The sequence below is a fragment of the Coturnix japonica genome, chromosome 8 (assembly GCF_054131305.1).
Source record: "Coturnix japonica strain WE chromosome 8, WE-NBRP24, whole genome shotgun sequence".
Lineage (NCBI taxonomy): Eukaryota > Metazoa > Chordata > Aves > Galliformes > Phasianidae > Coturnix > Coturnix japonica.
Genome location: NC_140670.1, coordinates 9,403,375 through 9,429,000, shown reverse-complemented (window position 1 = coordinate 9,429,000; position 25,626 = coordinate 9,403,375). Strand labels below are relative to the sequence as shown.

General features: G+C 38.1%; 1 protein-coding gene across 2 annotated transcripts in view; it reads right to left on the bottom strand.

Moving 5' to 3' along the window:
- Window positions 1-8,825, bottom strand: part of LOC107315661 (uncharacterized) — a 225,333-nt gene extending 216,508 nt beyond the window's left edge. For both annotated transcript variants that reach the window (XM_085554025.1, XM_085554026.1), the window contains exon 1: window positions 8,717-8,825. In XM_085554025.1, the coding sequence (XP_085410151.1) occupies window positions 8,717-8,761 (45 nt within the window). In that variant the 5' untranslated portion in view covers window positions 8,762-8,825. The remainder of the gene's footprint in view (window positions 1-8,716) is intronic.
- Between the last annotated feature and the right edge of the window lie 16,801 nt (window positions 8,826-25,626).

The window sequence follows — 25,626 nt, the reverse complement described above, 5'->3', positions numbered from 1 at the left end:
CAAGACATATAACATTGCAAACACAAGAGTGACTATTTTTTCCTATAAACTGCTAACAGCTGAGGTCATATTAACGGACCAAAGGAGAAAAATTGTAAGAATACGGTAAAAGTGAAAAAACAATTTTTCAAATGCTTGATGAAGGCCTGACTCTACAGAATGCCAGGTGCTGCGAACAAAGCAGTTGATGTACGTATAATAGCTGCTATTAGAGTCTGTCAGCAGAAAAGTACGCCCTGCTTAAGCAGACATCCTGTGATTTCACACTGAAATTTCCAGGCTCCATTTTGATCCGTAATCTATACTTTCTTCAAATTGCAACTTTGGAATGTATTCAGATGCCACAGAAATCACCTATCTGCTGCCAGCGCACACTCTACAGCAAGCCTTCCAACATGACAATGACATACTCAAAAGGCATTTCAGTTTAGTTTTTTCTTGGTTTCTCTTGCAATCAATAGGCATGCAAAAATTAAGTCTTATGGGACAAGAAGTATTATTCTCCTATATTCAGACTAGAAAAACAAGTAGCTTCACATAAAGGCAAAATCTCAACCCAGAAATACAGTGATAGTTCTCCACAAGTGTCGGATAAAGGGACAAAGGTATGTTATAAAACTGAATTACAACACTGTAGATGTTACAGAACAAATCTAGACTGAGTCTTGATTTGGTAGGAAGACTAATTCCCCACAGGTAGGGGAAGACAGACTGCAAGCTACATGCAAGCTGTTTTCCTCTCTCCCAATCTCCTCTCCTCCTTGGAGAAGGAAAACTTCATATCTATCCAAGACCACAGGCAATATACAGAAAGGAAAAAGAATAGGAAGACACACACACATGCATATATGCATATAATGCTCTACTTTAGCCATTGCCCTTGGTCATGGATGTAACTGCTGCTTTTCTTTCCCCCATCATCAAGTGATAGACAGTTTTGTGTTCTGCTTTTCCAGCTAAAGCTAGTCAATTTAATCTTTTCCCCACTACTGACAGTTAGAGAATATATTACAGTGTAAAGACCACGATTACTTTAAAACATTCACTCTCACCTTATTCTTCACTTAACACATTTATAAGAAACAAATCCTGAAGCTATGCTCAAATGAAGCTCTAGAAGGCAGCTAACTTCACCTAAATGTGAATACCCAAATGTCTCCAATTCACCTTGCTTTGCTCTGTCATCAGGATTTGCTGCCTGAAGACTCGATCTTCAGAAACATACCTTAGGGGTTCAGAGCCCACTTCCTTTTGTAGAAGGATACTTAGTCTGCACACACTGTGCTCTGACTCTTTTCAAGTGCCTTTGTATTTCCCAGCAGAAAGGTTTGCTGTGCAGATTATGGGGCAGGCTGGATGGTCAGCTAACTTTACATTCTCTAGTTTTCCCTAGAACTGTTTAAGGCATATGTTGCAGCCTAAGGACTCCAGCAGGTCACACTGAGAGATAACTCATTCTTAGAAAATCATACTAAAGGATTTAGACTTTTTTTTTTTTTGACTTTGTTGTTCATAATCACTGCTCTACCCAACACTGGCCTTTATGTATTTTCTCACTTCACACCCATCATCTTAAGATCTGAAAGCACTCTCTGTTCCCTGGCACAGTAGGGTGCCCAGATAGGAGAAAAGTACATCACGGACTGCAGGAATAATCTCCAGGGGGCAAGAAGCACATTTTTCTGTCTTAAACATTTCTCTGACAAAGCACTTCAGATGGATTTCAAGCCTGACCCTCTTTCAAATACAGATTTCACCACCCATTCTTCCTTAAAGCAATAAAGAAATTGTAACATTTTTAATGATAACATGGAAATACTAAAGTGAAAGCTTTGAGAATATAAAGCAAATAACAACATAAAGTTACCAAAACTGGCACAGCTCAGCTGGCATCCAAACTACTCCACATTTCAAACAGAAATGTAATGAAATGTAACGGCAGGATACAAATACAGAAAGTAAAGGTGTCAGTGATGCTCAGATATTGCCCATGCTTATCCTTCCTGCTCCCTTAGAAATATATCTCAGTTTGACCTCAAAGTACTTGCTAACAATAAGCGTGCAAATGTGTAATCTTGCACATCCCAACTATGCAGCTCGGGGAAAAAAAAAAAAATATATATATATATATATATATATATATATATATATATATATATGATGGTATGAGTTGTAGCTCACATGAAACTTCTTATGTTTCACTGCATGACTCAGAATTACTAGAAGTGAAAGACTAGTGCCACCATCTGGTGCCTTCCAAATCCTGGACCTTTCTTACTAGTCAGAAAAAAAAAATAAATATATATATATATATATATATCTCCATAGTTAGTCTAATTCAACACATAAAGGGGACAAAGAGAGAGAAAGATAAGCAGTTGTGACAAGTAAGCAAGAGGCTTTGAAAATCTTCAGTTCAGCCACTGAAGAAGGAATCCACTACAAAGAAAAAAAAAACTGGAGAGCGAAACACAAATACTGGAAGCTGAGAGGGATTAAGAAACTGAAATAAACATGTAAGGTCTCAGAGAAAAAAAAAAAAAAAAAAGGATAAATATAAGAAAGAAAAAAAAAAAACACAGACCATGATTCAAAGCCATATCTGAAACCTCAGTCTCCACCAGTTATTAATCTGTAAAAATACTTTTCATGCAGTACACAGAAAGAAGCTGGGAATCATTCGAGCAAAACATTAACCATTTCCATGAACTTTAACATACACCAAAAAAAAAATGCATTTCAAATTCTTATTTTTCATTCTTCATTACTCTATAGAAATGAACTTAGGCCCATTCTTTCCAATAATCAGATAACAAACTCTATTTTAAATCAGATTTGTCTATGCTTTCATTGATTTTACATCAGACTTGGGGACATGTGGGAAAACTGGAACAATCCTGCCTGCCTTGTTGTTGGGAGGGAAAACGATGGCAATATTCATTCATATTGTCTCACTTTATAGTTTCATAGTTTCACAGTTTCGTGCGGGTCGGCTTCTTAGAGTGGGTTCTTGAAATCAGAGCTACTTCATTTCTGTGCTTTTATGGAGGTCAGGTTAGCATCATTAACCTTGTACAGTCAAAGTGTATTGCAGTCCTGCCTATGGGACACAACAGCACTGGCAGAAAATCCTGCAGCAACTCCGCTGATGTAACCAAAGCAAAAAAGCCTTCAACCTATATGTTCACAAGGCTAAGAAACAGCTGGTGATAAAGGGGAGAGCAAAAAGCAGAATTAAGAGGTAGACAGCAACTCTGTGTGCTGAGTAGCCAAGGCAGGGCCCAGTGTGAAGATCTTGCAAGCAAGTGAGTGCAAAGGGAGGACACTCAGGACTCAGTCCCAAACTCTGCTTGAACAAGGCCTGATACAATGCTCCAAAACTCATTACTTTTTTATTAAAGTGAGAATCTGACATGTACCACATGGACATAACAAATGCAGCAATAAAAGCAGAGGCAAACTCTCCATGAGAGTGCTGCTGAATGGGAGCACACCACTGTCTGTCTGTGAGCAGCCATGACCCTAGCTTGGCAGCAACAAGTATAGCCACACTAATTCTGCAGCAGAGCTCTCAACCAGCATGGCTCAGGTTGCTTCCACTCCTCCTGGTCAGGCTGACTACACTGCCCAGAGCAGACCGGCCTCAAGACTCTTAGCCAGAAATTATGCAGAGATCTAATTCCATTCTAGAAAGCTGCTCCATTTCGTTCCATCATGCCCTTCCCTTCCCATCCCTGCCTCCAGTGGCTCATCCTGCTAAGGAACATGATGCCCAGAACAGCTGTAAAGGACAAAGTCTGAGGCTTTGCTCAGTTAAAAACTGTAATACAGTCCAATTCTTAGCAAGCAATTAATGGAATGATGAACCGAAACAGTAGGTATTAATCATGTAGCAAGAGAAGCAGACCTGTGGAGATGCACATGCACAGCCACTTGGGCACTTGTTAGAATCGAATTTCAGGCACTTCAGCATTCAAGGCACAGACATTTACTTTTCCATCTTCCCCTGAATTGACAGTTGCTCAAGTTGCTGCTGTCAGAGCCCTCAGCATGACACATCTCCTCCTATACAAAAACACCTCCAGCTTCCACAGATACACCCCCATCCAATTAACCAATAGTTTGTTTGCAAAGCCATCAATCCATGGGACCTCCTCCCAGTTGTGGTTTGTGTCATTCTGCTTCTCCTCTCCAAAACCTCCTAGAGGCAGGCTGAAACGGTCTGTCACTGAAGCAGTGACGATGAATTACTGGAGGGAAGTTGCCAATATAGCTTTGCATTAATTATATCATAATTACAGCAAAATATTTCCCATAATCATAGCATACTAAATTAATAACTTAGGCACACATTAGTCTGAAGATTATGATTCACATAGCCACCCACATACTGTAGCATTTAATCACTCCTCAGAAGTTAAGACACCTGTCCTAAGAAGATCACAAGAGTAACATCTAAACTTCAACAAGTTTATTGCTAAGTGGTGCAATTAATCAGTATTCTCATCAGAATGGTTTGATTTATCTTTGTCATCTCTGCTTAGAAGCATCATTTAGTTGCTTTCCACAACTAGTATTTCATTGGTTCAGCTTCATCAAAAGAATGGTTTAGGTAAGCAACTTTCCAAAATAGTTTTTCTTTTAACAAAAGCTTAAGACAGATAATAATAAATAAGAATCACATATATCAAACATGCTGTGAGTTCTGTCTCAGAGTAATGATACACAATTTTTATCCCAGAGAATAATATTAGTATTTAGATTTAAAAGATGGACAGAAGTAGTATTTATTTAAATCATTTGGTATTGGGAATCAATATTCTCAAATTTACTTTTTAAATCCTATGCAATCAAAAGTCCAGCAAACCCTCCAAGATCACCATTCATCTACCTGAGGCCTTTGCTTCCTACCAGGTTACTTCTGCCTGGACCGCAACCCACTGTAAGATCAGAACACAAACCAGTTGTGATTTTAATTTGCCAGCATTACAAGCAAAGATGAAAGATGAATGGATTCTGAAAAATCTGGTGGCTGTGTGGATCATGCTCTTACACCTCCTTCTGTTGAAATGCTCAATCTGCCATGCCAGAAGATTTCTCTTGTGTCCTTCTGTAAGTTGTCCAGTTCATTTGGAATTCTGTTCCCTAACTGTTTGGCATTATGTGCAAATTTAATGAGTATGCTCTCAACTCTTTCATTCAAGACACTCACTAACAAATAAAAACAGAAAACCCACCGAGCAGTACCAGAATAGACTGCTGAGGAACTCCAGTCACTACATCTTTCTTCTTTCACAGCTGGCTGCTTGTAACTATCCTCCAAGAACAGTTTTCCAGCCAGTTACACACCACTAGAAGCTGTTCTTATTAACAAAGTCCCCTCACAAAAACTGAACTGCAGCAGGAAGCCCCTGATTAGATCTCATGTACAATGGCAGATCCGCCAGAGCTGCCTCTATTACTGCCAGGTTGAGTCTGTGCCAATAGCCTGTTGTGCGTTTACCTTCAAAACACAGAGGAGTGGAAGCTATGCAGCAGGCTGGTAAGAGCACACTCTGTCCTTACCAGACAGAACACTTGTACAGCTTCAGTAATTGATTATCTTTGCAACAATCATGCCCCGCCAGCTTCATTTTTCAGGAAAAAAACATCAGATTGGAGCAGAAGGGAGCAGATCAAAACAGACTGCACAGAGCAGCCACAGCCCAACAGTGAACTGGGAATACTGAGCAAATATAAGAACCATGTGAACATCATGTCTGAACTGGAAACTGAGCTCTTTCATAGCAATTTTGAAGTGCTGGTATAAATGACCGTGTATCTGTGCTGACAGCTATTAACTATGACCTACCCAATAGCCTTATTCATTGCATGAAAGTTACCATTAAGTTTAGGACTCCAGACCTGTACAAAGAGAAGCTGCACAGAGATGAGTTCCCATTTGCTCATAGAAAGCAAGGAAATGCCCACGACAAGGGTCTCATGCTCCAGCAGCCCACAGTTCATCTCCCAGGGGTGCTGGCATCAGGGCCCTGGGTGTGAAACAGTAAGCGATGCTCAGCAATTAGACCATTCAGGCCCTAAACGTCCTCTGATCAACATGGAAAGAATATTCTAATCGGGAGTAGCTGATACACAAAGTGGTTTTGATAAGGAAAAAAAAATCATTTTTAATGAAGCTTTCTACAAATATCAAAATATTTTCTGTGACAGAGAGGCAAAAAAAGGAATAAGATTAAAGCTTTCAGGTAGCCAGTCCACCTGTTTGTTTCCACTCTTTCTACTGCATACAGTTAGTTGCTGCCCATACGCTTTTTGCTTTGTATTTCTAAGGAGCCATGGAAACAAATTCCATCTTAACTCTTCATTTTTTGGTTTAATTATATTTATGGAGTGTTGCTGTGAGAACAGCAATGCATCAATCAAGTTTTCTTGCATTTTCACTCTGAATGGTCTTATTAAGGTTTAAGGTTGCTTGGGGGTTTTTTGCACTCTTGTAGCACTGACATTTCCTTTAGTGATTAAATGCAATCAATCAATCTTTTTTTTTATACATAGCAGGCTAAATATATATATTTTTTTTTCATTTTTAATTTCATACATTTAAAACAAGTGAATAATATATATACTTTTTTTTTTTAAATTTTTTGTTACAAAATATGAGCTGTAGCATTTGAACCCATCCTTTTACAACACAAAATGAATTAACAATCTGCTACTTCAATGCTAGAAATGAAAGATTTACTAGAAATGATCTATTTCTTTGGGGGAGGTGGAGGGGAGCCGATGCAATCCGCTGAAGGGGGGAGAGATGATTATAATGTCAGGTTATCACTGATTGTTCCAAGCAGAATTAATTACTGCTTTGTGAATGATAAATACCTGCAGGAAGAGTTATATTTTCAAACAAGCGCTATGCTGCATAGTCAGAAGATGCATGCAGAAAGCAGATCATATTTACAAAAGCCTTCCCCTCCTCCCTGTCTCTGTGCTCTTTCCCAGCTGAGCAGTTCAGGCATTTAAGCAACTCCCATGCACATGCCTAAAGGAGGGGAGACTCCCTTCAGTCCTTCCCCATAGGTTTCTCATTCTCTTGTCAAGCCAGCATACAAAATCCTGCATGTAGCATTTCACTATGGAAGGACACTCAAAATCTAATGGGATTTTTACTGTTCTACCTGTTTTTTGATACATTTCATTGCACTATGAGTGTCTTTGCCAAGTCTACAATATAGCTTGTTGATAGAAAACTTTCGACTACATTAAGCTTCGCTGAACTGGCTTTCCTCATGCTACTGCTGTCCCTGTTCTCATTTTTGTGTCATGCCTTCTGTCACCATGATAACTTAGCAGGAACTAAAAGGTGCATTAAATCTCATGGGGAAATGCTGACCCTTACAGAACACCAAATAGATATTCTTGGTCCCTGTGTGTACATCAAGGTTTCTTCTTCTACTCTGATTATTTATTTGGACCTACCGGATTTATATAAAACTCTGCCAGGGAAAGAAGCCTGATGCACTACTAGTGCTCTGACACAGTACTCATCTTGCAATAAGCAGACAAAATCCCTGAGATGACAGAATTCACAAATTCCTACAGGTGCCATTTTTCACAACAAGGACAGAGACCACCAAGAGAGATGGCACCACTTCATGTAAGCTCTTACACCACCCTCCCTTGCCACCAAAGAGGCAGATGGGAACCCAGGGTGTCTCAGGCAAGCATCTTTAGGTTTCCAGCCCTGGATTCCTTCCAGGGATGCCTGTCTCAACTTTGGCCCGGAGATTTCCCTACCTGCAGGTATTTCAGCTGCACATCCATCCAGGACAGCACAGTGCAGCTGCAGTCAGCTCTGTTCTCCAGCTCAGAGCTGCAGAAACTGTGCTCATGCAGCAGAGCCAAGAGGCTGTGTTCTGCAAGCACTGCTTACCTCTCAGCTACTTCTGCCTTTGATGAGGAGAGCTCTCATCCAATATGTAAAATAAAGCCCCAGAACATTGTTTTGTTTTTTTTCCAGGGCATGTTATTAAAAAGAGCACAGCAATACCTCAGACCGAATGTTTGAATCCAAACATCTTCAAAGAAGTAGGATAACAGCACTTATTTAATTTTTTTTTTTTCATTTAAATTGAACAAAATGGCTTGCTGCATACATGCTGCTCACTTCAAAAGGCCATTCTTAATCCATTAATAAATAGCAGCCTACAAGGAATCATACACAAGTAAATTTTTAATGTGTTAGCCAAAACAGCAACCAGCAGATGGGCATAACTGAATTAAGTGTGTAAACTTTTCCTCACTTGTATCTTTGCGAACCATGAAATTAACAGTAGAAAGACGTACTACTGGAAAGCAAGACATTCAGGTTACTGGTGAGGGGTTGGGGATTTTATTTGTTTGTTTATTTATTTGATAAGAAATGAAATCTTGTTCAGTGAACTCTTGGTTTGGTTTTGTAAAATGAGAAATTTCTTTAAAAAAACACATTGTGTCTGCACAATTGTAGCCATCAGTTACATCAAAAGGGTGATGATGAAATCTAAAGCATGACATAAAGACAGAAAATTAGTCTTCATATAGTATCTCTGATTTTGGTGACTATTTCTGGCAGATTTGAATTAGACTATTTTGAGCATCATACTCATCATAACAACAGCTGAAGTAGAACAGTTGCATGACCACAGGATTAGCTCATTCATAAACTGAAAATTACCTGGAAACATTGTTTCCCCTTCTGATAAAAATCCTCCCAAGTCATTGTGGGCTCTGGCAGCTTATTACTTTGCCTCCATCTTTTCAAATTACCCAGGCAACAGACATCTGCAACCTGTAACAACAGAACATTCCTTGTAATAAAGACAACTGCCTTCAGGAAAGTTTCATCCTTTAGCGTATTTACTTACAAGAAGCTCATTAGCTTTCTAGAACAGATCAGCTTCCATTCTAATCACACACTCAAATCTACTTTGGTAGAATCGAGCTGTAGTTGCTGTCTGAATCATAATTTCAACAGTTTTGGAAGTACTCATTTTTTCCAAAGTAGTGACTTTCCAGAATGGAAACGGAACAAATACTGATGAAGAAGATAACATCACATCTACAAACTTTCATCTTGAAAGACAGCAATTTTGCAGTTTTACCTTTTACCCTCTGATGAGGTCTGCCCTGAGCTTCAGCAAGTTTATTTTTGCTGTAAATCCCAAACACAACTCCATTAGCCAAACTTTTGTTACAAAAGCATAACGCATCCGTAATTCTCTATTCTTCATACTCCAGTTTAATGCAAAGAGTTGTCTAACTGGGTGCATAAGCAACACAAAAGCTTGCAATCTCACTTCAGTTTTCACTCTTGTTAAAAATAATGATTAAAAAAAAAAAAAAAAAAAAGTGCTGCTTTTGCTGGAATCAGAATAGAAAACAAAACAGACCAGCATGTCACCACTCACTTCAATCCTCCTCTCAACCACTGTGCATATAAAACTGTATAATTAGGAAAGTATCAAGGTAGAGTGGGCCATGTCTTGAGCAAGGAAAAATTTGGCACGTTAAGGCTACCTCAGACAAAGCCTTTGCTGCACTCCCACTTCTCTCTTGCTCATTCTCTGGCACGTGCTGACTCAGAAATCTCACCTCCGTGATTCTACTTATGCCCAAACCTGAACCTAAGCACCCCTGGTCTCGCACCATGCCCGCAGCACCTGCCTGTAACAGGATAAAGCTGCCAGCACGCCCCCAAGAGGCTGCAGAAGCCCCTTTTCATTGCTTTCCTGCGTGAGACTCAGCTTTGCTCCAGGCAGGCAGCTTCATCCCATATATTTGCTTCTGAACAGAATAATTGAAGTGTTAATCTAGTCAGAAACCTTACTGTACGTACAGAAGCTGTTTGACTGTCTCTGATTGTATTTATTTTTCCTCCAACCCAATAAGCAAGTACTTACCCTTTGTTCTTTTTGATCATTATTTGAATCACATTCAGTTTCAATATAGCTTGAATTTAATTTAGATTTTGCTTAACTGGTCTTTATTCTATTATCTTTTGTTCTCTGGACAAGCACATATTTAATCTTGAGAGTAAAATTGTTACAATGAAATCTGTGTATTTAAAGGTAATATAAATTAGAGGGTAGAGAGGAAATAATATGTAGTAGATTGTATGAAATTATATAGATGGAATAATAACTCACTTGTATGAGCCATGCACCAGGACACATTAGTTGTTACAAAAAAAAAAAAAAAAAGATATTTATTATTCTGATTTTAGCACCTACTGTTTACATGATTCTTAAATGTGTTACAAAAGCCTCCACAAAAATACAGGGTTGTTACAGGCTCTCTCTGAAACAGCCAAAATGATGAAACATGCAGTTTTAAGCAGTTGTGTCCTAGCCTAAATCCCCAAGATGATGGCTAAGATGACACCCATCATGTGGCAACAGAGAAAATCCTTTAGCCAATGTTCACATTTCCATGACATGCAAATAAGATTAGCAAAACAGAAAGTTCAGAGAAGGAGGACAGACAACTCAATGAAATTATCATGACGCCAGAATTCCTACATCTCTTTCATTTTGGGGTACCAGGTCTTGATTGGCTAAGTGTGCCCTGGACCTCAAGGGGCTACACTTTTCGCATTGAAAAGCCATACCTAGTTATCTCCAAGGTTCGATACATGAAGATCTTGACAAAATAACATGAACAAATGCTCAAAAGATTTGCTTTCCCTCCTTAATATGAATGATGTTTGCGTTTCCAATTCCATTTTGTATTCTTAACAAGCCAATGAGTACGAGTCAAGAGCATTGGGACCTTGGAGTATGATGACAAGCAATTCAGCTTCTAAAAGACTTAAATCTCAGTGCATTCACATATGTTTTTCTGTATATAGCATATGTGTATTCAATGTGATTTGTATATCTCACAAGTTAAATTACGTCCCTAATTGGTACTTCATAATAAAGTGCCTGAAGGAGACCAGGCTGTTCTGATATGCAAGCAATTTTAGATTTAAATTAAGTTATGGATTGATTTCCATTTCAAAAGTGGTTTTGAAATTTCACAAATGAAACACACAGTTGTTTTCAAAAAGGGACACCAAAGACAGAAATGCAAACTGAACTGAGATTCACACAGATATCCTGCAGACATGAAAATACCTTTCTTTCCTGTAACCAAGGGTAATATTTTCCTCCATGTTTCCTACACATTTAAGACAACAGTAGATGGACATTTTAAACAATTCTGGGGGTATCAGGGCCTCACCCACAAAAAGAAAATTGGCCTATAAAAAGAAGTGCTGTTTTTATTTGAAACTACTAATACTCCTTCTTCCCCCTCTCCCCCAGGACAGTGGAATAAGTCCCCAAGTTGTTTTTCTTCAAGCAGTCTTTGCAATGCCTGTTTCTGCTATCTCCTTGGTATTTTCAGCTGCTAGGTGGAGTTCGATTTTCTGCATTTTTATTTAGCTCTGATATTTATTTTATAACCCAAAGTTGTATTCTAATTTATACCCTTTTCCTTTTATATTTACAAGATAAAGTACATAAGGTGATTTTACAGCTGCCTCATTGAACATATAGTAATAACCAAGAGACTGAAAAATATTATTCCAGATTTAAATGGAAGACTGCTTTCCTTTGAGTGCCATCATCATTAGACAGTGCAGTCTCCCTTTAAACAATTTATACTTGTATAAATTCTATAGCACAATTGCTCCGTTCATACATAAAGAATATTTTAGACCTACAAAGTGCATGAAAATATAACCCACTTTCTTTCATTCCCAAGTGGAAGCAGCTCTTAAAACAATGAAGAAATTTTAAGGCATCTTATGTCTGATGCTGCTGAGAACAAAGAGGCTTAAAAAGGGGAAGAGCGAAATCAGCAACAGTAACTTTTTGGAAAAGAAAATAAATGTTTTATTGATAATGAAACCTCCTGCCTATGGACTCGCCTGCCACAGGGAGGTTGCAGTGGCCACTGCTTCCAAGGCCCTTTCCAGCACAGAGGTTTACAGTTACTGACCTTTTCTGGCCCCTTCATTCTTTTCAGGAAGACTCAATTTCTTTTTATTTATATGACTTTGCCCTGAGCGGCCAGTGCCTCCATCGCTATCTCTAACCTAAGCCCAAGAATTTTCCACTCTGTAACGCATCTCTGATGAAAGCTGCAAGAAGGCACGAGTGTGTTCACTGGGGAAATACCACAAAGTCAAGGATGTCTGATCACAGCTTACAATAGCTGTATAAGAGCAATACCTCTCAGCCCACAGACATCTGGATTAAAAAGATAGGGCAGCAAGGTGATAGGGAGGAAGGACGGACCTGCCTAGGATAAGATGAACAGAGACTGAAGGATATGTGGTATAGTCCAAAGCAAACAAATTCAATTTAATAAAACATCCCATATACAAGGTATCACCCAGAGCTTTACAGAGAGGTAAAAGACCAAGATAAAGCTGCAGAGGACTGGATACTGTGAATCCTAACAGTGAAAAGGGAAAATACAAATACAGTTGAAGTAGCTCAGATAAAAGAGAACTGCTGATTTTAAAAGTATAGTGTATGTTTTTATAGAACTGGCTATATCCAGTGATATATAATAAATAAATAAAAAGTCAAAGGCTTAAAGGTTCATATAAGCATCTGAAACTCCAGTGTTTATCAATCAGCCTATCTTAGGCTGATAGAAAATCATTTTAACCTGATGGATTTGGAGCTGCAGAAAAAAATCATCTATTTCATTGTATCTTCCTCCTCACCCCACACCCACACTCTGCATCACACAGAAGATTCCAGAGAGATCACAATAGCTGGGGAAACCTTTGAATCAAATTGTTTTTGGATTAGATCTCTTCTTATTTAGATACAATTTTGTCAATTCTTTATTAAAATAAGGGAGAACAGAAAATAGCACGAATCAGAAAAATGAACAACATAAGAGATCTGAGGGCAGGAACAAAGTTATGAGTTTGAGCTGCATGGAAGTAATCCATCTACCATGCAAAATTTAATTTCCAAGTTGTAACCATGCCACAGTTCTTGTAAGTTCCAGTTAAGAAGAACCAAATTAGCAGAGGGGGTGGGGAGCAGCTCGAGAATGGTGTTTGGGAGTCAGCACATTGCAGACTTGTGAACACAGCGCAGCCAAGCACCTCATGCAGCAAAGCCACAGCACTGCCCAGCATGGATGAGTGTATTGTTATAGAATAACAAAAGTGGGTGGGTTAGAGAGGAATCTGAAGGCACCGGAACCAGGAATCACAGATGTGCCAGCAGAAAGCAGCTGCAGAATGTGTTTGCGTGCTGCTGGGAAGCAGAGACAGTCACTGCTTTGGAGCAGGGATATGTTAGTGAAAAAGGCAGCAACCCCTACTGCCTGTGCTTGTGTGCTTGCTGCCAGTGACAGTGAAGAGTTGTAAAGGGGGAACAGCAGCAGGGTTGAAATAGAAGGAGAGTGATTGAGTTTTTCCAAGTGGAAGATTTTATCCTGGAACCAACATACTAGGAAGTCACAGAGCCAGCAGATGCTGGATGGACACATCAGTAAGTACAAGGTTGTTAAAGCAGTGACTGATGGCAGCAGTGAGGTGCCACCTGAACAAACCCTATTAAACCCTTAGTTTCAAAACTAAATCTGTGAAAGATGGTGGGAGAGACATTGTCAAGAAGAGCACAGCAGCCCTAGAAAGTTAGCTCCATACCAGGGTTCCCAAGAGGTGAGTGGGGCTGCTGTAATGCCCAAGTAAGGATGCTCACCACCCTGCCCTTCCATGGGGCAGAAAGCTGCGCAGGCCCCACTTCTGAGTTATGCCATTCACAGAGCTGCCAGAGTCTAGGTCATCTTTGCCTTGCACAAGGTTTCTCATTCATCCCTTTTCTCTCCCTACGGTACACATTTAAAAAATTAAATACAAAAAAAGAAATACAAAAAAGAAAAAGAAACCCCAAAACCATCCCCACTGTTCTTTCCTTACCCAAGAGCCCCTCGGCTTGGTTGTCTTGAAGCAACAGGTGGTGCAGCTGCAGCTGGATGAAGCACAGATCTCAAACAATCTATTGCTGTTTGTTTTTAAAGCACTGCAAACAAGGAGTTCATTTCAAGGATCTTTTCAGGGTCCTCTTCCACAGGAACAATTCATTTGAACATTTGCCTTATGAACTGAAGGTCAGCACACATTACACGCCCCAGCAAGTAACACTATTCTCATCAGAAGGAAAACTACATGAAAATTAACATGTTTTAGTCCTTACAGAACTCACACAGAACAGAATCTTCTAGAAACACTTTCAGGAATATTTTTGTTACTGAATTTTAAAAATAAAACAAACCTTTGGAGTTTATGTATGCATTGGATCTGTTTTCCTTCCAAGTGGGACAAAAATTGCTAATCCTTTACAAGTTCAGCAGCTTCATTGAAAGAAGCATTTTGTACCAGCTCAAGCTGTTCTGCAAATGAAAATGATCAGCATTTAGAGCATCTGAAATTTTTTCCACAGCTAGATACTGTAATACTGTATGGTTTTCTTAAGGCTTAAAACCATTTCTTGCTTCTTATTTATTTTAAAAGTTACAGATCATCCATATAAAGTATGTTAAACATACCAGGTTATTTATTTTCTGTCATTTTCATTTCTAAAGTACACACAATATTCCAGACATGCTAAAAGTCACATCTACAATTAATTGGAAGAGTTGAACAGGAGATTCCCTGAGACACCGCACAATGGGAATTTCAAATGTTTGACAAAGTAGACTGTTAATCTGGTATCCCATGAACAACTGTAAGTTCACAGAACCTACTTCTAGCTGCAAAGTAACTTTCTCTGACTAGAAGAGATAGCCAGTAATCTACAAATACATAGAAAAGCAGTAAGAGAGGAAACCCAGCAGGGGAAACAGTGGGAACTCTTAACATGAAAGAAAATGATAAAATCTTTTGTGAAAGGAGATAAAAAGAAGAAGGGTGAACATTTCTAAGAGCTACAAAACTAGGAAAATGTATGATTTAACTTTGAAATCACAACAGGTTAGTCAAATTCAGAAAGAAAAACGCAACTGGTACACAACGGATTAGAACAGGTAGCTGTTATAATGCTTCCGCATCAAAGCTGAACTCCTTGCTTCGATGAGATGGAAAGTTTTCTAGGATAGTTATTAACTGAGGTAGAAAAGTAATTCTGAAGTGAAGAAACTGTTGTAATTTCTTGTAAAAAAACAACAAAAACAAAACAACCAAAACAGATTCCATTTCAATTATGAAATAGCAAAATAGCTTCATCAAAATAATGCCTTTTCCTGAAATTTTCTATTATATTTCTAGTTTGTATTGAGTGCGCTTTTAGCTTTATATGTGTGCATATACAAAATATTACATACTAATGTTAGCACTGAAATCTGTGCCTGAAGGTGTGGCACAGCTCTCCCAAAACCACATGATGAGATTTGCGCCCCAGAATACTCCCAGCACTGAAAGAGGAGGTGCAAAAACTCTTATTACAAGAGCGAGAGGAGTTAGAGGTAATTAGGGACTGCTGAACAACTTCCTGATGTGTTGTAACAGCTCTTATAAGCCTATTACTTTCAGTGCAAGGTTTAACAGCACTTCCATTAACCTACTTCAGCTATTAGAGTTTTATTCCATTCATTCTCAGTTACTGATGTTGTCCTGATTACTGACTGAAAATAATCTTGCAAAGCAGGAGCTGTGCTGCACCACTCACTTTTCCAACCATAAGATAAATTGTTATACAAATTTTGTATATGGAGCAAAAGGTAATCAGTCAATACTCAAGAATGGACTGCTTAAAGACCTTCAAAATTAAATTACATTGCAGTTCTATGCAATTTAAAATGCCAAAGAAATCAGAAGCTGTCGCAGACTTTAATTAAAGCAATCAGCCCTTTTCCCCCACCCCGCTGGTACTTATTATTTTATATTTATTCACTGCTCTGCATAAAACAATAAAAATAACTGCAGTTGCTCCTGTTTGTTATTTATAGTAGTACAGTTTTTACGTGAGACAACATTCCCCATCCTAAACAAATGACTGTCTTACACAAGGAAAACTGAGAACCTTGGCTCTGACCGTACAGTAATTTCATGGATAAATAGTCATAGAAATAATGAGCTCAAAGACATGCAAAATTTCAGTCACAGAATACAAAGGAGTCTGATATCCTTAACCAGTCTTAGGAGGCCAAAAAAAAAAAAAACCCAACAAAAAATAGATACCACAGATAAAAGCTGGGCAAGACAGGCTACCCCTGCCCACCTCCATGCCCCACAGGTTAAGTGTGATTGCTCTTACAAGTCCTCAGCCAGTTTAAGTCAGTGGTGTCAGACTGTGTGCTGAAGGAACCTAAGAACTGTATCGCAAGACAATACCAAAGCTTCTAATTATTTGATTTTTTTCTTCTATTTCTCTTAATTATTTTTATTTTCTAACTTGTTCTGACTCCCCAAGTGACTACAGCAACCTTTCTCACATTTCTTTCTACAGTCTGCAAATATATCAAAACATACATCTTAACAGCTACTCAAGAGCAATTGGTGCAAGGAATTTTGTCACCAAAACACTTACAGATGCCAAATTTAACACAGAGTTGACAAAATTCTAGTAAATTGAATTAGGAGTTAAATACTGCAAAACATTGTATCATATGGATAACAGTGTCACTAACACACATTTTGAAATAGCCCTGTTGCATTGCTTTCCTAGGAAAAGAGTTCTTAGGTTTCTGCTACAGAGCATTTATCTTTCTTATATCTCCCACCACACTCTCAGTCCACTTAAATACAAAGTAATCTTTTATTTTTCTCTCACTTTGGGAAATTCTGCTGACTAATGTGGGTTGAATGATGTTTGTGACAAAGTAAAAAAAAATAAAAATAAATAAAAAATAATTAAAAAAGCAGCTTTCAGTTTCTGTCTGAGGTAATATAACTAATTAGGAGTTACCACATGTCAGAGCTCTTATTAACACTCTTGTCATTATAATTTAAAAAATATATACATACCTCCTTTTCCCATAGAATAATACAAGGGGAAAAAAACAGATGCAAGGGGAAAAAAACAGATGCAAGACTGCATTGCAGTGCTCTCCTGTTTTCACCTAGCACATTATGAGCAAGAGAATCACTCAGTGTTGTTCTAACAAAAAAACCTGTTACTGGCATTATTTAGCCTTGAGCAGGAAACATCACAGCCTTTAATCATAACTACCTCCATAAAATCTGATTATTTCTACTTCCATTCTGGATGACCCCAGTCATAAGAGGAAGGCATAAGCTCTTCCCCATTCACGAATGCCTTTTTTGTTCTTTTAGCGCTGTAGGAAGTCTATTAGAAATAGGAGTTCCTATTCCTTTTGACATAGAGAGCTCGCTCATCTCTACAGCAATGCTTCTGCATCAGAAAGAGCTAGCAGACAGTAAAGGCCTCTGACAGCAGCTCAATACCCCTTCACACACAGTCTCACTGCTATGAAATATACCAAGTTGAGCTTACCAAACTGAAAAACCTAGAAAGCAACCCCTGAAGAAGCAAGTTCTGAGACATTCTAATATCTGATGTATCCCACTGCAGTAAACAACTGAAACAGCCTTGTGAGTGAGGACCAAACAAACATTTTCAACTCCTTGCTGATCTGTTGTTTCTCTTCCTCAATCATCATTTAGGGTTTGTTTGTTTTTTTGTCAGTGCAATGGCAACAACTTCTTTCTGACAAGGTGTTATGAATATTATAAACATAAGAAAGGCATTCATATACTTACAATAGTAATTTGAAGAAAAGCAAAGAAAAGCACCTGAATCCTCACAAGTAGTTACATACCTGGCACATTGCTCCCAAGTTTCAGATGTATCTGTTCTAATCTAATCCTGTCCTGAAACACATCAGGTGATGTTTTCTGCTATTACCAGCCTTAAGATGATCTGTCTTTATTTAAACAGTGGATAAATCAGATATGTACAAGACAGAAAATTTTATGCCAGTATTGAATTTCTTAGTAGTAATAATTCACCCCGGTAGCAGCAGTAACCATGCTTTGAGAACCAGTTCCATAACAACATTTTACCATTTCAGAGCACTTTCTGCAATGAAAGACATCAACACCACAGTAACATCTGACTTAAGAACACTGCAGGGATACTTTGACCAGAAAGATTCTCCTTCACTCATGCAGAAAGAAAAATTACACAGTTGCAAGGTGGAATGATACAAAGATGGCAACAGATATTCAAAAGGCTATTTACAAGGAAAATCTCACCGATATGGATGCCTTTGCTGGGAAATGCTGAGGCAATCCCCACCAGGGAGCAATCTCCAAGAGATGCTGCTTTAGTGGTGGTCAGCCCTTAAATGAGGTCTAGAGGAGGTGGCATCACGCTCCACCCCTTCCAGGAGCACAGCTAAATTACTCTCACCTGTGCTCCCACAGCTGACCCAACACTTGCCTCAGCTGATTAATCAGAGGTTCAGGATGTGATTACCAATTTCCCATACATACAGTTTAAATGAAAATGAGTGAAACTGCTTCAAGGATCCCTCTAGATCAATGTACGAGGCCATGGCTCAAGTGAGAAAATAGTTTGTGTGGATTTCTGAACAATACAGCTGGCTTCTTCATATACCACTGTGAAGAAAAGAGCATTTAAGTAATTAAAAGGTTTGAACTAGCTTATCTTCAAGCATGAGGGCTTTACGAGGGCTGGAGCACCTCCCCTGCAAAGACAGGCAACCAACAGCTCCACGTCCTTCATGTGCTGGGAGCCCCAGTTCTGGATGTAGTACTCCAGATGGGGGTTCCACAAGGGCAGAGCAGAGGGGGACAATCACTTCCCTCTCCCTACTGTCCCCTCCTCTTTTCATGCTGCTAAGGATACTGTTGGCCGTAGAGCCGCAGGAGCACAGTGTTGGCTCACATCAAGTTTTTTGTCTGCCAAAACCCCTAAGTCCATTTCCACAAGACTGCTTTCAATGTGTTCTTCACCCAGTCTGGACTGTGTAGTATTTCATAGAATTCTTTTAATATATTAGCTGAGCAGCAGACTTTAACATATTTCACTTTATTAATAGATATAATAAGTAGTAACCAACTGCTGGCCAAGGAAATAACTAATCTGTAAACATATACTTCTAAATCAGCAAAACTGAAAGTCCAGTGGGCTAAGGACAATATAGCGTACAGAGTTACACTTGTTACGCCATACACAGTGGTAATGAGCCTTAAAAAGAGTCCAGCAACCAAAACAAAGACTTAAAAATTGTGAAAATCAAAACTGCAATAATTTATTAGTTGAACTGTCACTCATCCCCATCAAGTAGAATAACAGTACTCTCTAAACAATCCATAAAATAATGAGACTTCTATCAAAAGCTTTGATTTGAAAAATTCTAGAAGTCTAAGTTTGGTTAGCACATGGTGGTATGTTGAAACAGTATGCATCCTCTATAAAATACAGAGATTTAAATTGACAAAAACTCACATTCTTCAAAGATACTTTGTCTGAAGAACCTCAGCAATGTATGGAAGACCTTTCAGAAATAGCTAACACCATTCTTAGTCACGTGTTTATTAAAGGCATACACTGTACGTGTAAAGTTCTTAATGAGAACTGCATCTTAATTCTCACAGTTGTTTAGTTTATAAAGAGAATGAGCAGCTCAGTGTATCCTGTTTACTTCGATCAGAAATCAGTGGCCATGTTGAACAAAAAGAATTCTGTAAAGTTGCACTTTACACTTTACACTCTGTGCACTTCTCCCATCAAACAGACAGTACTGCAACCTCACAGTAGAAGTGCAAACACATGTATTAATCCAAATTATTTATTTTCAGAAGTTGTTTGTTTACATTTCAGCAGTGAAGACATGAAATAAAACCACAGAGGTGAGAAAACAAGACTGGCATTGAAAATAGTATAGCTGTGGATGAAGGGAACATGAGCTGCAAGGAATACATGCAGCACAGCTTGTCTGTTAGTGAAGGAGTGGGAAAAATGGAATGACAGAAAGAATAAAATGGAAAATAAAGACAAAAAAAATGGGGAATGGAGATTAAAAAATTGAGGTTCATAGTGCTGATCTGGATATTGCTAACATTAATAAACCCATTTTAAGTAAAACATATGACCAAGTGGTTTAATACTAATTTAAAATAAATAAAGCAGATGGAATAAATAGATGAATGTGACCAGAAAAGTCAAAAGGGAAAATAATAAAAACTTGTATCTGGTAGTGTCACATGCTAAAACTTGCTTAGTTTTGATTTGTTTGTTTGTTTTAGATACCTGACATTACACAAAGTCAAATCAAGAGAACTTGCTGGCAAAAGCAAGCTGATAATGGAGAGTCTGGCTTGGAACTGCACTGTCAACGCATCATAAAGTGCTTTACCTAACTGTTATAAGTATCCCCAGTTCAAACATTAGAAGCTGGATTTGGGCTCATACTGAAGAGAAACCCACAGATACTAAAAGTTGAAATGCATAGTTAGGACACATTCATATCCTTAATTATGGCACATGGTGGCACAATCAAGAGTGAGATTGTATTATCATCCAAGATGTACCCATTTCTTTTTCTCTAGTGTGCAAACAAAAATGTGAAGATGCCCAAATTAGAGCCATATAGCTAGTGTACAGAGTCACTGTAGGGTACTGTTAGTGCAGTTTGAGTGCCCAAGCTATGCTTGTTCAGATGTTTTTGAATTACATAGAATAGTTAACAGATAATAGTAATTAACTTTAAAAATACTGGTTGAAAAGATCATTGGATTTGAGATAATGATAACACACACACTTGGACTGTGTATAACCACATAATATAAGCATACCAACTCCATATTAACACAGACACACATCCACAGATTAGTTCTGATTTGGTTACCCCCACAAGAATAGGTAGTTTTGGAAAGAAGCCCAGGAAAAAGCAGCTTTAAGTTAAATTACCAATTCAAGCCCACATCACTGTGCCACAGTGACATATGGAGATAGTGAGTAGTGGCACACGGGGTCTTGTAAAGAAGAATCAAAAGCCTACAAACGGGGTTGAAAGCAGTACAATATATTCCAAACCAAAACAGAAAACTGGGGGAGGGGTTCACTGGACAGACAAAGCACAAAAACATTGGATTTCTGCTGCAGCACAGATGAAAATAGCTGAGAGGTAGCAGAACTTCATTTCTCATATGACATTTCATTGGAAATTAAAAATAAAAAATAAAAATAAAAAAGGTAGTTCAAATGTACTGAATTCTGCTTATGTATTACCTCATCACCTGGCCCACCAGAAGAAGAAAGATGTTTATTTAGCTTGGCAGTAATGAGTACAACAGATAACTTAACAGGGTGCTAAACTGAATGTAGGAAAGACTGTTCGTTATAAAGCAAAACTTAATAATATAATATATAGAATAACTGTGGGTCTAGTGAATGATCGACAAATAAAACCTGAAAATATATTGCTTTTTAACTATTAACCTATTGGTCATCTTGCCTCTTTCAACCTTTCCCTGTCTCACTGATCATATCCATAATGATGATATTACTGAGACAAACACTCCCCCCTCTCTGTTGCTGAGACCTCCTTCAAGTCAACAAGATACGATCATCTATATCACTGGAGGAGGTAGCATGGGGCATATAAATTAGATAACTCCCTTGAATTCCTTGTTAACTGTAAACATCAGTAGTTGCTTAACAGAGATTTGGGATGTAGACTGAGGGCAAAACTAACTATTCATTCAGAATAGAATAGAATAGCACAGCATAGCATAGAATCAAATAGCATAGAATAGAATAAAATACAATAGAATAACATAGAATAGAATAAAATAGAATGGGATAACTAGAATAGAATGGAATAGAATAATGTAGAATAGAATAAAATAGAATAAACTAAACTAAACTAAACTAAAATAAAATAAAGCAGCAGCTTTATCACTGAAAAAAAGACGAAACTGTTTCTTTACAGAATCAAAATGTTCCTAGAGGCCCAAGTAGTATCACAAGCAAAGAATGATGTAATCTTGTTCCTCGGTCCACCACCTAGGATGTGAAAGTGTGGGGATAATGCCACACACAGTAAAATGTCTTGCTGCTAGTTATTATCCATTCAACAATAAAAAGGTTTTTTTTCCCCCTATATTTCTTCATTTAAAAATCTAAGAGTATTATCTTTGTGCGTTTACTAAAAGACACTACAATAAATCAAACACACTGCTGTATCTTCAGTGCTCCACTGCTATCAAGAACTGTCTGTTATTTCTATCATTGTCCTTGTATTTATTTCCCTTGCGTATTTCAGATATATCTCTCATTACCAAGAGGGAGTAAAAAGCTGAGAATGGAGACAGCAAACTAATGGAAAGGCTTCCTACCCTATGGCTACCTGTAGACTGGTGTGCTGCTCCTGCTGTTACTGCAACTGCTTTCCAGCCAGCATACTGAAGAACTCATTTCTGCTTTTATCCTTTTTTCTAAATCAGAGAACTGAAACCATATCCAAATATTTTGCTCAGGAGCATTTTTCCCAGTTTTAAACTATTCTGTGATCCCTATATATAGATTTTGCAGACCTAAAAGGTCTAGTTAACAGACTTTAGAATAGGAAATGTAGTGATTGTTGTTATCACTGATGAAGTGAATATACATTTACATTCCTACTTCTTATTCAGAAATGAGTCATGACGCAAATGGCACTGGAAATACAGTAGGAGAGAAGAGGTGTGGAAGAAACAGAGAACTGTCTTTAATAAAGATATCTAATATCTTGATTAGATTAACATTGTTGCTCCAGATCTGGACTCTCTCTTGCAAACCATTTGTCATTACCAGTGCTATAAGAAGCTGCACATGCACCAACTCAGATCAAAACTCCTCATTTCAGTAAAGCATCTTCTCTCCAGCAATAGCCACGAGCAGTTTCCCAGAAAAAAAGTAAAAGATGTGGCACAAGCTAAGGTGACGATTCCTCCATCACCCCCAAACCTCTGTCTGACTTCAGGAGACTGTAAGCCCAGATCCCTCTGGGCTGAGAAAAGATGTCTCTCTTTAAACAGTCACTGATGGATTTTTCTTCCATGAATTTCTTCTGGTTTCTTTTTTATAGTTTTCTGTCTATTTTCATCTAAAAGCATAAAACTGCGCTATTTATTCTGGCAAATTGCCAGTCATTGACTGATGAAGCAATAATAAATGAGAGTATTGTATGGGAAGTGAAAAAAATAATATAGTTCTACCACTACTAATTCCTAAATAAAACACTTGCTTATAGTTGTTCACATTTAGAAACACAGTGTTTCTAAAACCTGATCCAAATTTCAAGTATATGCATAGCAAAAATTACAGATCTGATTTAATTCTTCATTAATTGAACATCCATGCAGCAAAAAATGTTTCTTGTATATAGAGATTCTCCCTACATATGACCAATTTCTAAATAGTACTTATTCTGTATGCATAAAATAAATATCCAGGACAAAAAATATTTTGAAATTAAACTCAGAAACAATGTTGAAGTAGTTTTAAATATTTTCAAGTTATTTTCATTCATGTTTCTCAGTATCAGTTGCTGCTTTAACTAATAAAAAACTTCAGCCTCAGTAGAAAAGTTCTTATTAGCGCAAGTATTTGAGAACATCGCACCTTAAAAGAACACAAAAACTGACCCTAGAAGGAAAAGGATAGCCAGGGCTTTGATTCTTTAATGTTATTCCTGTTCTGCATGTTGAAAGAAGTTGAGCTACATTAGTTATTTTTTATTCAGAATATGTGCCTCAGGAATCATTAAACCAGTAGTCTTTCCCAAATACACAATCAGTGACAAAAGTACTTCATAAAAACTTAGTGATGCAATTTAAGACTGCTGACTGACAAATCTACTTAGCTCATTAATTGATGGGAGGCAATATGAAATGATAAGTTTATTTACTAGACTTCAAGGAAAAGGTAAAACTGATAAATTCCAGCTATAGCAGAGCTTGATGCTAACATTTTTTCCTTCAATCTCTTTATTTCATTATGGTGATGTGTGTGTATGCAACGTGCTACAGAGACAGCCCATTTGTATATTGTAATTGTTCCAGAAACTAATGGGCTTTTCCCAAATCTAAGGTCACATCTGGCAAACACAGACCAGTAGACACGATCTGGATCACAGTCCACCTGTTACGGTTCAAAGAGCCCTGATCATTATCCCAGAAGGAATCCCAAAAATCATCATTTGTCACAGGAAAGCAGCAGGAAACCTGCAGTGTCCTGGTGACATCTACATTCTTGGGAATATGAGGTAACAGGCAAACAATGTTCTTGTGTGTATGCAGTGAACTCTCCACTGGGCTATGCAGATGAATGTCCCTGTCTCCGGCAGACTCTTAGAGAAAAAACCAAAAACAAAAGAAAAATTAAATCTTACAAGATTTTTATAAACATTAAAAATGCCACTAGCTACGATTACCATCAGACACTCAGAATCACAGCTAAGTCTCCATCCAGGCACGGGTACTCAGGTGTTTTACTTATTGATGAATTTAAATACATAATATTTCTGAAAACTTAAACAAAACGTAGATAACTTGGAGTGCAGTGTTCTGCTTCTATGGCATTGAAAGGCTGCTTTCATACTTCTTGAGGGCATACACCAGGTAGTAAATGAACTTCACTTGTGACTTCAGTAGCACTCTAATGTAAAATTTTCCTGCTTGAGAAATGGAGTTGACCAGATCATTTCCAGAGGTTCCTTCAAACCTTAAGCATTATGTGTAAGCTAAAAAGAGATCTGTCCTGCTGTCTGTATGTAAGCAAAATATCCAGGGCATGGAAACAGCGTGGAAAACACAAGCCAAAATTATGGAGTAGAGCAGGAACTGCCCTGGCTTGGGGAAGAATGCACAGAGACAGCCTGATGTTCTGGCATGATTCACCTAGCCCAGCCAGCCCACTGGGGCCAACTTCAGGCTCACACACCTCCCCAGATAAAATAATGCTATGTGGTAGCAAGCTGAAAAGGGAAGCTGCATAATTAATTTGGTAGAAGAATAAGTGCCATGCAGTACGTCAGATGCATTTCAGGAAAGCAGAGAGATTTATGGAGATAGAAACACAAATGCTGTCAAAACAAATGTTTGCTCTTATCATCTGTACCTTAAGAGAATATGCCAGCTCATACTGCATTGCCTGGTTCTACACATGACAAAACTCTCTAGACTGGCAAGTTCACATATTCATGTTAACAACGTACAGACCAGATACTACTCCCCACATCATCTTCAAATGTGATGTCATTGTTCCAGTAGAAGTTCAAGATGTACTCCTTCCCACTTTATAATATTTGTACTGCCTGCATAACAGATAAATTCTTTATCATGTAACTATTTTGCTATTAAAGCACTTAATTATCAGCAACACATCATCTTAATAATGTAATGGCTTAAATATCACCTTATCATCCAAACAGTGTGAAGAATTGACAAAGTTGTCCTAGACTTCTCTATTTCAAAACCTTCATGCTTTTTGTTAATTTTACACAAGTATTTGTCTTCTGCCTTATCTGCATGCAGCACCTTGGTTTTAGCAATTTCAGTGAACTAGCCACACTACTGTGGTTCACTAAAATATTCAC